Source organism: Polistes dominula, unplaced genomic scaffold (genome assembly GCF_049000335.1).
Source record: "Polistes dominula isolate Pdom_NZ unplaced genomic scaffold, Pdom_raw_medaka contig_75, whole genome shotgun sequence".
Taxonomy (NCBI): domain Eukaryota; kingdom Metazoa; phylum Arthropoda; class Insecta; order Hymenoptera; family Vespidae; genus Polistes; species Polistes dominula.
The window spans coordinates 2,306,127-2,321,289 of NW_028301003.1; the positions used below are offsets into that span (position 1 = coordinate 2,306,127).

At 25.2% G+C, this 15,163-nt stretch overlaps 3 protein-coding genes across 3 annotated transcripts in view; 2 read left to right on the plus strand and 1 right to left on the minus strand.

The window, feature by feature from the left end:
- The window catches only part of LOC107067262 (transducin beta-like protein 2), a 70,110-nt gene extending 59,111 nt beyond the window's left edge, over positions 1 to 10,999 (plus strand). The window contains exons 3-7 of the mRNA XM_015322603.2: positions 8,764 to 8,984; positions 9,124 to 9,310; positions 9,386 to 9,571; positions 9,643 to 9,825; positions 10,637 to 10,999. Of these exons, the coding sequence (XP_015178089.2) occupies positions 8,764 to 8,984; positions 9,124 to 9,310; positions 9,386 to 9,571; positions 9,643 to 9,825; positions 10,637 to 10,863 (1,004 nt within the window). The 3' untranslated portion in view covers positions 10,864 to 10,999. The remainder of the gene's footprint in view (positions 1 to 8,763; positions 8,985 to 9,123; positions 9,311 to 9,385; positions 9,572 to 9,642; positions 9,826 to 10,636) is intronic.
- LOC107067263 (mRNA-capping-enzyme) lies at positions 4,850 to 8,438 on the plus strand. The gene is made up of 4 exons (XM_089174012.1): positions 4,850 to 5,427; positions 5,521 to 6,554; positions 6,627 to 6,762; positions 7,119 to 8,438. The coding sequence occupies exons 2-4, from the start codon at positions 5,647 to 5,649 to the stop codon at positions 7,848 to 7,850; spliced, it is 1,776 nt and encodes a 591-aa protein (XP_089030138.1). The 5' UTR covers positions 4,850 to 5,427; positions 5,521 to 5,646; the 3' UTR covers positions 7,851 to 8,438.
- Positions 11,000 to 11,130: 131 nt separating the features above from the next.
- Positions 11,131 to 14,155, minus strand: LOC107067264 (uncharacterized). Its single transcript, XM_015322605.2, has 8 exons — positions 13,793 to 14,155; positions 13,480 to 13,711; positions 13,324 to 13,421; positions 13,069 to 13,260; positions 12,853 to 12,980; positions 12,234 to 12,435; positions 11,631 to 11,896; positions 11,131 to 11,550 (listed from the first exon to the last, which is right to left on the minus strand). The coding sequence occupies exons 1-8, from the start codon at positions 14,027 to 14,029 to the stop codon at positions 11,358 to 11,360; spliced, it is 1,548 nt and encodes a 515-aa protein (XP_015178091.1). The 5' UTR covers positions 14,030 to 14,155; the 3' UTR covers positions 11,131 to 11,357.
- Between the last annotated feature and the right edge of the window lie 1,008 nt (positions 14,156 to 15,163).

The window sequence follows — 15,163 nt, forward strand, 5'->3', positions numbered from 1 at the left end:
ATATATATATATATTTATATTATATTTTTACTTCTTATTGTTTTTTTTTTGCTAATATTTTAATTGTATACACATAAAAAAAAAGCAAAAATCATAGAGGCTATATTAATTTTTTTTCCTTTTTTTTTTTTTAAAATGTCGCTTTTATAATAAGTCAAATGAAAAAAAAAAACCTAAAATTTGAAACAAATACAACTGTATATATATATATATTTGAGAAAAGAATTTAAAGTAGAATGTTGTTCGTTTTTCATTTGTTATATTTTATACAAGATTTTTAATGCAGTTATGGTGTTTTATTAGAAAGAAAAAAAAATAAATGAGAAAAGGCTTAATAAGATAGACGATGCCGCCATTTTGAATTAACGAAAAACACAAAATTTGTTATTAAAACCATTGAGAGGTTAACCTAACTGCCAAAAAACGATTTTTAAAGGAAGAAAATAAAGAAAAGTTTAATTAAAAAAAAAAAACCAAAACTTCGCACTAGGCGTTGAAAAATTTATAAATTTATAATAAAAAAACAAGAACGAAAAAAAAATAAAATAAATAAATAAATTTGTTAAAGTAATTAAAATGAAAATATACGCGTTAATTATATATGCACATATTCGCGTATATTTTTAATTTAATTTCTTCTAATAATAATAATAATAATTATAATAATAATAATAATAATAATAATAAAACAATAATACGCGACACGATTAAATAATTCCGTTCTATTTATCAACGACTATAAAAATAAAAAATAAAAAAAAAGAAAAAGCAACAAAGTCATTCCGTTATATTTTTATATATATATATATATATTTATATATATATACATCATATATATATATATATATATATATACAATATATTTTGAAAAATAAAAATCGTGCAAAATTGAAACTTGTTCAACAAACGAATTTTTCGACGAATGCTTTGATTTTTATCATGTTCCTCAATCTTTCTTTTTTTATTTAAAAATTGTCAATTAACAATTCTTCCTCTTATTATTTTCTTTCTTTTTTTACTTTTCTTTCTTTTTTTTTTTTCTTTCTTTCTTTCTTTCTTTTCACATACACAATGTTTTTCTATTCATTGTTTTTTCCTGCAGAGAAAAAAGTAAGAAAGAAAAACGTCCCAGTAGAAAAAAAAAAAGTGAGGTTATTGTTAAAACACAATATAACATTCTCGCCATTTTCAATTATTATTCATAACAAAAGATTTTGCAACAATTGCATTTATTAATAAATGATACAAATCAAGAGTGTAAAAAAAAAGAAATGAAAGACAAAACCAAAATAGAAAGAAAGAAAGAAAGAAAGAAAGAAAAAAGAAAGAGAGAAAAAGAAAGAGAGAGAGAGAGAGAAAGAGAGAGAAAAAAATTAAATAAAAAAGAAAGAGAGAACACTAAATATTGTTTTAGGAGCATATTTTACTTATAATAATTATGTACGAAAAAAAAAAAAAAAACAACGGAATGATTTTAATGTTTTTTAAATGTATAAATCAATTCTTTATTTGTTTGCTTTTTATTTTACGTTTCCTTTCATCTTATCGAATCATAATCATGAAACGAAATAAAGTAATAAATGCGTAATTAATATTAAAATTAAAATACAATAACATTTGTACTAGTTATTAAATAAAAACAACCTTTTGCATTCTTTTGTAAAATATTTCTTTCGTTTTATAAACACCCTCCTAACCTACAAAAAAATAAATCGATATCGGTGTGTGTGAATGTTTGTGTGAGTGTGTTCCTGTTAAAAAACATTTGATTTTAACGATCAGTAAAATTCAATGCACGGTTCGTTGTCCCCCCTGCCCCCGCCCACCAGGCCCATCTTCGCGTAGCTCATCCAATCCCCTCCACTCATTTCCTCGCAGCCTCTCCCCTTTACCCCTTTCCCTACCCGATTCTACTCTTACAACACTTTCTTGAATTCGAAAGTATTTTTTCTTCTGTCCCTTCTTTGCTAGTAAAGGTAGACAAAAAAAGAATTAAATATAGTATCAGGTGAGGTGGCCTTGAACGTACCTTAACAATGAATTTAGAATTCGAGGTTATGTATATATCGTATGCGATATATGTATTTATTTGTATTCTATCGTTCCTATTGGATATTCGGTAAGAATATTTTTTTTTCTCTCTCAACATGGGTCAAGGACAAATATTAAGTAAACGTTACGTTCATACAAATTGAATCTTTCACGATCATCGTTTATTGAGGATTTTTTTTTTTTTTTGGTAACCTTGATGAATATTTATATACTTTAATTCATTAGTATTACGTTTATATGTGTATTACATGTTTTATGTGGGAAAGAAAAAAAGGTTCAATAACCTGAATATTTAATTTATAATGGGTGGTATACTAATGGGTGTTTCATAATATGTTGAACTTTCTTATATATTCAAGAATACACATTTATATAGAAAAATATAATTATTAATATATAATAATATATATAATTAATATAATTATTAATAATATATTAAATAAAAAAAAATATTAAATTAAATAATAAATTAATTAAATAAACAAATAATAAATGTTTTAAAAATACGATCCTCCATTTTACATAACCTCTCGATGTACTTCAGAATACAAAACAGACATTAATTAAATATTAATATTTATTTAAATATTAAAATAATTTAATAAAAAATAATAATAATAATAATAATAAAAATAAAAAGGAAGTGACGCGCGTAAAATTTAAAATCAAACGTGTCACGTGACCGTAAAATTCAAAATGAATTCTTTCCTATATTTCGAACAAATGAATCATTTTTTATTTGCCAATGTTAACTATTTGAATAAATATAAAGGACAACAACATAAAAAGAAATAAATATCAAATCAAAGTTAGTAAATGGAAAGAAAAATTGTTAAACGCATATATGCGCCTACGCTAATCAAAGTGTTAAAACTATCGATTTTTTGTATTTTAAATTCGCGCTTATTCGTCACGTTAAATTCGTAAACAAAAAATAATCAAATAATCAATTTTTTTTTCACGCATTAATTCACGAAAAAAGAATAAATGATTCGAACACGTTCGAACAAGACAATGGTAATCTAAAAACGATAAATAAAAAAAAATCAAAAAATACGTGCTTTTTCAATAATAACCTTGAAATATCATTATTTTCAATACGTGAACACGTTTATTAATTATTGTTTCCCTCGTTTGATAATTTACAAGTGAAAAAAGAAGAAAAAAAATCGAAGAGAAATGAAATAGGTATGGGGGCGGAGGGGCAGGAGGGAATAGAGATAGAAGCATCAAAATTTAAACGTGTTGAACGTGTCGTAATTTTCAAAACAACAAAAAAAAATCTACGTTGGATCGACAATATTCACGCGTACTTATTTCCGCCGTTTGATTTCTCAATTCTCAATATCGTTTGGATTACCTAACCTAAAATACTTATTTGAGAGGTTTTTGATTAGGTATAGTTGTCCTTTAGAATATTTAAATACATTTACCTTCTTATTCTAATGCTACGCAAATGTATTAACAAATAATATTTACCTGACCCCCATTTCAATTAGTTACTCAAATTATAATATATACACATATATATGTACATATATAACCTCTCTTTAACCTATATATTTTATAATATTTAATTACCTAACATTATTTTTATAATTTATATAATATTTTTAAAAAAAGATATATATATATATATTTTATAATATTTTTAATATTATAAATATATTATTATAATATAATTAATAATATAATTTTTATAAATATATATATATATATATATATATATGTATGTATGTATATTTTTATAATGGTATTTATTTGTGTTGAAATTGTTTAATTACTTCATAATTTATTTAACTTATACTAACCTAAAAATACTTCCCTCTCTCTCTTTCCCCCACCCATTAACTGTAAATATAATCCAACTGAAGCATATTATACTACACATTGATCAAATTACATTGAACATTTTAGAGATTGATTCGAGTAATATATGAATAACATACAATATATACATACAATACTCAGATTCTGTACATTAATTGTGTACATATACACGAAGTAACGATAGGTTATGTTAAATGCCCTAGTTTATACGCTTTCTCTTATCTCGTAAGTATTTGAAAAAAAAAAAAAAATATATCTTTAAAAGTAAATGTATCTATTTTTATCCACTAACAAGTTTCTATGCTTATATATTATTATTACGTATACATCTATTCATATATATATATATATATGAATATAAGTATGTATGTTGAATTTGTTAATTCTCAGTGAAAGTGGTTTTATTTATGTGTTTGAACAACTTTCTAAGAAGATCTAATTTCACTCAACGTTTAATTTCACTATGTCAAGGTTCAAAGACTTTTTTGGTTTTCTTCTTCTTATTCTTTTAGTCTTCTTTTTAAAAACTAACCTAAAATGAAAAAAATTTTCTTTTGTTTTATATATTTATGTGTTGAATTTTTATGTAAAAATATTACATTTAAATAATCATGCCAATTTTTACTCGTTATATAACAAAACAATTTACTACTTTTCTGTGTTAACTTTTCTTCTTTACGCTTTTGTTCATTTAGTTATTTAATGAACAAAATATAAAAAGAAATAAAATATGTTGTTTGATTATATTTTTTTTTAACAAAATCAAACGCAAGTACGAAATACCGCCATTTTGTTATTTACAAAAATATGTCGAAGAAATTCGAATTTTTTTTTCTCATACATTATTAAAATTTTATTTTTAACAAAATGTCATATTTAAAGTGTTTAATATTTAATCTTATTATTTAACAATTAAATCAATTTCATTATAATTAATATTTATCAAATGTATATTTATATTGGTTTGTAATTTGACTAATATGCCGCAAGGCTAAAGAAACATGGCGCCTTCCGGCAATTTCAAATTCAAATAATACCGCGCTTGCACGTGTGTGTCGTGTGCGTGTAGGTGTATGCGTGTTCGTGCATATATGTGTTTCTAACCAATAAAAAAGAAGTCGCCATTTTTTAATTGAATTTTCTTTCGTGTATATTGTTTAAGAAAATAATCACATTTTCTTTTTAAAATAAATAATTTCAAATTGTGTATAACGCAACTTGAATCGATTAATCGAATGATATCGATATTCGAGATTGCGATTACGTTTCTCGTGACGAAACGATAACTTCATTCGTATAGTCGATTTATTCGAGCATACAGCTGTTCGATATTAAACGCAACGTAATTTTACAAGTATTATTTACTATAAACAATAATAATAGTAATAATAATAATAAATAATATGACGTATATTACGAGTAAATCTATATAATGTGTTTTATTTTCAATTGTAATTAATATTGTTCATTACGAGGAATTTAAAAAAAAGAAACGTGAAGAAAAATGAGTTGAGCAAAAGTGAGGTTATTTTTCTTCAATCAAAGGTTTGTAAAAAATAACTTTTTATTTGAATTAATAAATATCGTTAAATAATAAATTATTGATGTAATTTTGATCTTTTCATCTGTCATTTGCAGGATAACATTGTTAAACTTATAAATTTTGTAATACGCATAAAAATATATATACATATATATATATATATATATATACAAAATACTCATATAGAATAGAAAGAAAAATAGAAAAAAAACTCTATCAACATGTCAAGTTATAATAATAAATCAACAATACCACCAAGATGGCTTAATTGTCCAAGAAAAGCTATCAGATTGATAGGAAATAAATTCTTAGCATTTAAAACACCATTATCATCTGCGTTCAATGAACAAGTACCGGAAGAATGTCGGTTCACAATAGACATGCTTTTTTCTTCTCTGAGAAGTGAAAAAATTAAGCTCGGTTTATGGATTGATTTAACCAACACAACAAGATTCTACGATAAGAAGAATTTGGAAGCTCACGGTTGTAAATATTTGAAAATACAATGCAGAGGACACGACGAAAGTCCGTCCAATGAACAAACTAATTTCTTCATACACATTTGTAAACAATTCATATCTCAAAATCCATTGGATGTAATAGGCGTTCATTGTACTCACGGTTTCAATAGAACTGGATTTTTAATAGTCAGTTATCTGGTGGAAATTGATAGCATCAGCGTTGATGCAGGTTTGGCTGAATTTGCAGCAGCTCGACCACCAGGTATTTACAAAGCTGATTATATCAAAGAATTGTATAAACGATATGATGACGAAGAAGATGCACCTGATCCACCACCAAGACCAGCTTGGTGTTTAGAATATGATGATTCTAATGTGGAAGATACTGACGAAGGACCAAGTGTGGATAATAATACAATTGAAGGGGAATCCAAAAGAAAAAAAAGGGAACATCATAACAAAAATCCTGTATTCATGGCTGGCGTATCGGGAGTAACACCAATCTTGGATCAAAAGAAATCATCTGGTATACAAAAGTGTGTTCAAGAAATTTGTTCTTGGACGTTGTCAGGATTTCCAGGTTCTCAACCGGTTTCAATGGATTTAGAAAATATTAGGTTATTACATGAAAAACCTTACAGGGTATCGTGGAAAGCTGATGGAACTAGGTTCGTCGCTGAATATTTATTTTATTAAATATATTTTCTTAACCTAAAAACTTATTTATTGTATTTGTTTAGGTATATGATGTTAATACAAGCCAACCGAGAAGTATACTTCATAGATAGAGATAATAGTGTTTTCCAAGTGGATGGTTTAACTTTTCCACATCCCAGAGATTTATCCAAATGTCTTAAAGATACACTTTTAGATGGTGTAAGATATTTTTCTATTATACAGCATGAAACACACATCTAACTTTTGATTATTTCTAATAACTTATTTGTTCTTTCGTATGATACTTAAAAAAGTTAATAGAAATAATCAATAGTTAGGTTATCTCACTGATTATTCTACTGTATTTGTATATTATTTAAATGTTATGTTATATACAGCACGAAACACTTAACTTTTGTATATTTCTAATAACTTATTTATTTTTCTTTCTAATGGTATTTATAAAAGTTACCAAAATTAATAGAAATAATCAAAAGTTAGGTTAACTCGCTAATAATGCTATATTATTTTACATTATTATTATATTATTATTATATTATTATTATATTTTATAGGAAATGGTAATCGACAAGGTATGCGATAAAGAATATGCAAGGTATTTAGCATACGATATAGTTATGTTCGATGGTAAGGATGTTAGCAAATTACCATTCCATCCTGATCGATATGAAATTATTGAAAAAGAAGTAATCAAAAGTAGGCATAGAGCATTAATGGAAGGAAGAATAAGAAGAGAACGAGAACCATTTTCAATTAGATTAAAACACTTTTGGGATGTTGTACAAGCTGCTAATTTACTTAGCGACAAATTTGCCAAGAATTTGTCACACGAACCAGACGGATTAATATTTCAACCATCAAAAGAACCATATCGTCCAGGACCATGTCCAGAAGTTTTAAAGTGGAAACCATTGTCATTGAATTCAGTTGATTTCAAATTAAAAATTGTCACTGAAACAGGAGTTGGAATACTTCCACGTAAAGTTGGTCATCTTTTTGTTGGTGGTTTGGATGTACCTTATAGTCAAATGAAAATTACTAAACAAATAAAGGATTTAAATAATGCCATTATAGAATGTAAATTAGAAAATGGTCAATGGGTTTTTATGCGAACCAGAACTGATAAATCATTTCCCAATTCTAAGCGTACAGCTGATGCTGTATTCGAAAGTATTAGAAGACCTGTTAAAACGTCCTATCTTTTGGAATATATTGAGAAACATAAATTTTTGGAAGATGATTCGGATCTTATGCCACCACCTAAAATCAGATCTAAATTAGATTAATGATTTGTTATTAAATTTAATGGAATTAATCGATAATCGTTTTACCAACATTACAAATGTGTATTCCTACTTTTGAAATGAAGTAATTAATTAGCATAATTGCAATGTCAACTTTACATATTTGAGAGATATAAAAAAAGAAGAAAAAAAATGAAAAACAACATTAATTCAACATTAATTTTTTGAGAACGGACGTGTTCCTCGTTTTAAGAAAAAAAAAAAAAAAAAAAAGAAAATGGCCAACAATTATGTTTCTAACTTTTAAATTATATTACCTTTTTAATTCATAATTTATATAAATCAATGACATAAGATTTCTTATTGTAGATAATAATAATAATAATAATAATAAAACAAAATAATTATTTTAACCGTGTGCTTTGTTTTTTTTTTAGATTTTTTTTTCTTTGCATGATAGCCGTGACAAAAATGCTGATCAATGACACTCTCGTCCGTACTCCAATAGTTCAAAATTGTTTATAGTTATATATTTTGTTTTGTATATTATATACCCCCATTGTATATTCAGAATCATCCTACGCTGAATAAATAAAAAAATAAAAAAAATCTTTTATATAAAACACTGTATATATGTTTTTCTTTTCTTACCTTTTTTATACACTCCCCTCACCCTTTTTTTACAATATTACAACGCTAATTTGATTCATTTCAAATTTTGTGTGTGTGTTACATATATATATAAACTAAAATATTATATTTTAAAAATATACGTTGAAATGTCAAAACAATGTTTGTAAGAATACAGAAATGTTTGTAAAAAAAAATAATCAACAAAACATCCGTAAATCTAGTGTTAATTATTTGGAACGAGTATATAGTATAAAATAAAAAATGTGTAAAATTAATAAATGTATAAAATTATTATCATTATAATATTTGGTTCATTTTTCAGATGCTGTGTTTATATGGTGTACTAAAAATTTGGCATCAAAAGCACGTAAATCACTTCGCATTAATTTAGAATACGATTATGCTATTATGATAAGATGGTCACCTGATGGAAAAGCATTTATTGTACATAAAGCTGTACAAAATATTATAGAGGTTTATAAAGTTACTAAAAAAATGGACGGTTTTATAGCATCGGCAACTAAAGTTCTTGAATTTCCACAGGTATATAATATAATTTACTGATTAAAATATTATTCAATATTTTCTAATAAAAAGAAATCTCATATTGATGATTATTTTATTAATAATTATATAAATTAATTGTTTAAATTTATAATTATTTAATATATATTTATTATAGAAACATATTGCAAATCCTGTTGGTTTGGATATAGCTTGTACCGGTCGTTACATAATTAGTTGTAGTGAAGAAAATGATTTAATAATATGGGATTTAAAAGGTCAACCTCTAACAACGATAGAACTGAAATTGGGATCAACTCATAGAGCACGTATATCACCTTGTGGACGTTTTGTAACAACATCAGGTTTTTAACAATATTTTTATATTATTAAATGAAAATACTAAGATCCAATTGTAACTTCAATTATATGTGTTATAGGATTTACACCTGATGTTAATGTATGGGAAGTAGTGTTCAGTAAATCTGGAGAATTCAAACAGGTGTCAAAAGCTTTTGATCTTACTGGACATTCTTCTGGAGTTTATGATGTCAACTATAACGCTGATACAAGTCGTATGGCTACGTTATCCAAAGATGGAACATATCGTTATTATAACACCAAAAGTAATCTAATGATATATATATACATTATTTATATTATATTGGATTATTAATTTATTAATTTAATGTTTTAGTTGAGTTTGAAAAAGGAGAAGATCCACACGTACTTATAACAGGTGTATGGGACGTTACTACACCAGCTAATATCGCAGTTTCACCTAACGGTGAAGTTTTGGTAATAACGCATGGTTCATCTCTTAGCTTTTATAATACCATTACTGGTTCATTGGACAATACTATTAAAGATATTTTTTCTAGTAAGTATATATCATAAATATACATTCATATATAAGTGAACTGTTTATTTAGAAAGTGACCTAACTCCATTTATGTTTTTAAAAGGTTTGCATTTCAATGCAATTCAAAATATACGTACAGGATACTAACGAGTTATACTGCTAAGGATGTTAAATTTACAGTTCCTATTAAAATAGTAGCAATTATTAAGTGAATAATAAACTTCAGAATGAAAAGATCATGTAAAAATGTAACTATTACAGTAGCTAACTTGATTTTTTTTAGAAAATGGCGTTAGGCCATTTTTAAAATAAACTTTTTCATCGTTTCATTAATCTACAAATTTTCGTGTTACAAAATTCGATTGATTTGAAATATATTAGTAACAAATTACTTCATAATGAAAAGATCATGTAAAAATGTAACTATTACAGTAGCTAACTTGATTTTTTTTAAAATGGCGTTAGGCCATTTTTTTACATTGTTAATCAATAATTAACTATAATCATTATAATCGTATTGAAAGTCTTAATATATATTAGGTGGACCGGAAAGTAATGTTGCTTTTCTAACCTTAAATTCAAAAGAATAAATTTTGAAACAAATTTTGATTTTTAATCAATCCTTGTTATCAAAAAAAAAAAACCCCTTTTTCATTAAATAATGCAAATTTTTAATACAATATTGATAAAAATTAATCAGTTTTTAATTAAATTTAATTTGAATTAAATTAATAATACAGAAATTGATATGCGTAGTATACGCCATTACTTATGGCGGTCTCCCTAATATTTAATTTTGAATAAATATACATATATATATTTTTTACAGATCCCATAACTTGTGTTGCTTTTGATGCATTGGGTGAATACGTTTTGGTTTCTGGTGATAAACATATAAAAATATTTCGCAATGTAACCGGTTATCGTGCAGCCATAACATCTGCCAAATGTAAACTAAAGCAGAGACAAACTTCAGCTACTAAAGAACGTTTGGAAAAAATAATAACCGATTCTAAACAATTTTTACAAGAGATGGGAGAAGAATGTTCCGAATGACATCCCCTCCCCAATGTTTATTATTATTATTATTTGCAAAATGTTTCTGTTCCTATAACTGAAATGTTTTATATCTTCTTATAAATATTCTCTATGCAAATGGAAAAACAAAAAAAAAAAACAAAAAAAAATTGTTTATACCATAATTTTTCATGTATTAAAATAAAAATACAATTATACAAATTTATATTCTAAAAAAAAAAAAAAAAAAAAAAAAGAATTTTTATCTCATCATCCTTCTTGTTTATGTTAAAAACAATTTATTATCTATTTAATATTAAATATATCATAATTTTATAAAAAGAAATTCTATTAAGAATTCTATAGAAATATTTAATATCTAAAGATTTTTTCAATTTATGCATCACACACTATGAAGAACTATGCATTATAATTATGATCATGACAACAAATATATACATATGAATCTAAAAAAAAAAGAAGAAAAAAAAAGAGGAATTAATAAATATAACATTTAACAGACAATATAATAATCACAGACAAATATGAATAGGATTGTAGACATGAAGTATTTTTTTCTTCGTATTTCTTAACACAAGAAGTCTGCGTGATGCAACTAATGCAAGTGTTGCTTGATGTTCACTTCTTAAAATTTGATAATTTGCTCTCAAACTGATGCGTCTTAAATTACTTGGTGGAACAGGTCGACCACCAGCGAATGCAAATCTGTAATTGTATTGTATTCAAATTATTATAAAATTATTTATAATTTTGTTTCGTTTTTATTTTTTAATATATTTATAAACCTTATTTCTTTTCTGGGTCCTTTCAAAGTAGAATCTGGAAAAGCTGATTGTCTGTCCCACAATATTTTAGTATTAACTGGTCTTACTTTAGCATATTTAATTTTACTTTTTATAATAATTGGAAGTGTTGGTGTTTTTCTATATTCACTTGTATCATTGTCATATTTAACAGGTAAATATGGTAACAAAGAATCACCATAATGTTCAATAATACTTGTCAAATCCAAACCATGTGCACCAGATTTTAACAAAGCGCAAACTGCCAACTGTAATCACAATATTATTCGTATAAATTTTCTATTAAATATATTAAATATATTACAAAATTATAAATGTTAATATGAATGAATATATTAAGGGTATCGCGCATGCGCGAAAAGTAATGTCGTAAACTACGCATGACAATTTCAATGCTATAAATTCAATTTAAATTAAATTTAATTAAAAATCAGCATTAAAATTTGCATTACTAAATAAAAAAGGTTATGTTGATAACAAGGATTGATTACGTTATTGATTAAAAATAAGAATTTGTTCAAAATTGATTCTTTTAAATTGAAGGTTAGAAAAGTGACATTATTTTCAAATCAACTTAATACTTACTGCCAAGCATTGCCAAATAACGGAACCAGGTGGTGCATATTTTAAAATATTATCTATAAAAATTGGTGTATCTTTATCAGATTGAAAAAAGATTAATGGTTGTACGCTTGCTAATAATTCTCTGGCCATTGTTCTTTTTTTAATTACTTCATTATCCTCTTTCTCATCTCTGACAAGTATATCTTCCAATATAGGAATGTATCTGTAATTTTAATATTTTTATTATTAACAATATACACAAGTTATCTTGAAAAATAACTGGCCTAAATTTTTAATTGAAGATCAAATATAAAAAAATTTTTTATTTTCATTTGTTAAGTATAACCTTTCATAATTTAGCTGGTCAATCACACAAGAAATACCTGATATATATATATGTGTGTAACATATATATGTTACTTTATTTATAGTATAGTATTATAAATACTATGTTACACATATAGTATTATATATAGTAATACTATACTATACACATATAGTAATATATATATATATATACAATAACGTAAATATATGTTACTAATATTATTAAATATGTTATATTATTTATAATATAAATAATATAAAATATATATATATATATATATTTTTTAATTTATTTAATAATTAATATAATTACTTATTAGCAATGGATGACCAACGAAGCATCAGTTTTAATACACATTCCTTAAATAGTACTTCCAAATTAGGATTTATAAAACTTTGTCCAAGAAGTAATTCTAATAATAATTCGGTTAATTTATCTACCTGAAATATTTTATCAATGTTAAAATAATGCAATAATTAAATTATAAATGTAACAATAGGTTGTAATTTATAAAATTTGAAATAATACCGTTGTTAAGTAATATGGATAAACAGCATCGCTGTTACTGGCAATAGCAATAATAAGTTGACATGTACGAATTGATACTCGAGTATATTGAGCGTTGTTAGAAATGACCATTGATCTAGCAATTGACATCAATCTATCTATGACACCTTCTGCACCTAAATGTGGATTGTTCGCACAATCGTTGACCAATACCTATATGTCATAAAAAATGAAGTTTTTTATTATTTACAATAATATGTAAATCAAATATTTTACCTGAAAAGTTTTCTGGGAACCATTGAACAATGTTTTTAAAGCACGTTTAGCATAATGGTAACGAGCCTCCGTTAATCTTACATCGCATACTTCCATCTCTAAAATAATATATATATAAGATGTATTTTTAGGTTAAGTGTATTAACAAAATATTACCTTGAATGAAAGATACGTTGTCTTGGGATACATTAATAGCTTCGTTAACTTTATCAACCAAGTTAATGATACGTTCATTTGGAACAAATACTTTAGCTTCTGAATGATATTCTGGCATCATATCGGGTGGTCCTAAAACAGGATCTACGCTGCACAAACTTGTAAGTACTGCATTTAAATCGTTTGATGTTAAACATTTTCTTCTACTGTGTTTCAATCTTGTAATACATTTCTAAAATAAAAATGAAATATAAGTTATTGATATTAGTAGAAAATAAATAATGAAAATAAATATGTATTATGTATTACATACGTGTAAAATTTCTCTTAACCTATAAGAAGCATCTTCTGCTAATCTTCGTAAAATAGAATCTGGCAAAGGATGCATTCCTAATTCTTCTCCAATTGCAGAAATCCATTCTGTACTAAGCATAGCATATCTTCTAGTATTATTATCATTCGTCATACTGTTAACACTAGTTTCTCCATTATTACCGACAAATGAATTATTATAATTTGATACATTTTGATTTGGTAATATTTCCTTCATTATTTATTCAAACTTTTCTCTATTCGAATATCACTGTAAAACGTATATGATTATAGTAATCAATGTAGAAAAAGAATTAAAAACATAACATGCAAGTACATCGAATAAACTAACCTTAACTGTCAATTTATAAACTTGTGTTAGGTAGATTGAGGCCTGCCATCTGTCTGTTAAATTGTGAAACACGTGTTAGATCGAGGCCTGCCATCTGTCTGTTAAATTGTGAAACACGTGTAAGATCATTTTTTGAATAACTTTAATATGTTTACGATACTTTTTTATTTTCTTCGTTCATTATAAATTAAAATTTTCGGATGGGAACCTTGGAATTAAATTAAGAATTTAATTAAATTAAGAAAATGTAAATTTCTTTCTTATTATACTTAATTTTCGATAGATTTAATATTATTATTCATAAAATGACTGACGTGGCACAACGCACATTAATTATTTTTTAATAGCTAATACGAAAATCAATTTAATGTTCATTAAATTGTTTTCTCTTTTTATCTTTCTTTTCTAATTTACATAACAAAATTTATTTATAAAATTATTATTTCCTAATAAGAATAGGAAATATTTTCGTATTTATTTTTAAGAAGGTTACATCATAAATTTTTATAATTGTTTTTCTATTCGATCTTTGTTATTTTCGATGATAAATGACAACTAATGATGACGACAGTCCGACCATTATGACTCACAATTATACGTCAAAGATAAACATTAGATATTTTTCAAAACAAACGTTAAATTAAATATAACACAATTTATCAAACAATCGTCTTGTATCAAAATATCTTTTATCTATCATTAAAAATCAGATAAAAATAACAACCGTAAAAATGAATGGCGTAAATTGTAAGAAAAGAACATTTAAAAATAAATCTTTTTGAAAACATTTCAAAGATGTTGATTCAATAAAATAATTGTGCAAGACTAAATAATTTTAAAACAAAACTTGATCGATTTTTCTAGATGTTTATGTTGTCCAATCGATAAAACAGTTTCATCGAAATAAATGTTTTCGAAATAATACAACAGTTGTCGCTGCAATCAAGTGGAAGACATCTTGTTATCTTTGTCTGACTCATGACAAAACCCATATTTTGTTCTTGTTCAACGTATATAAAC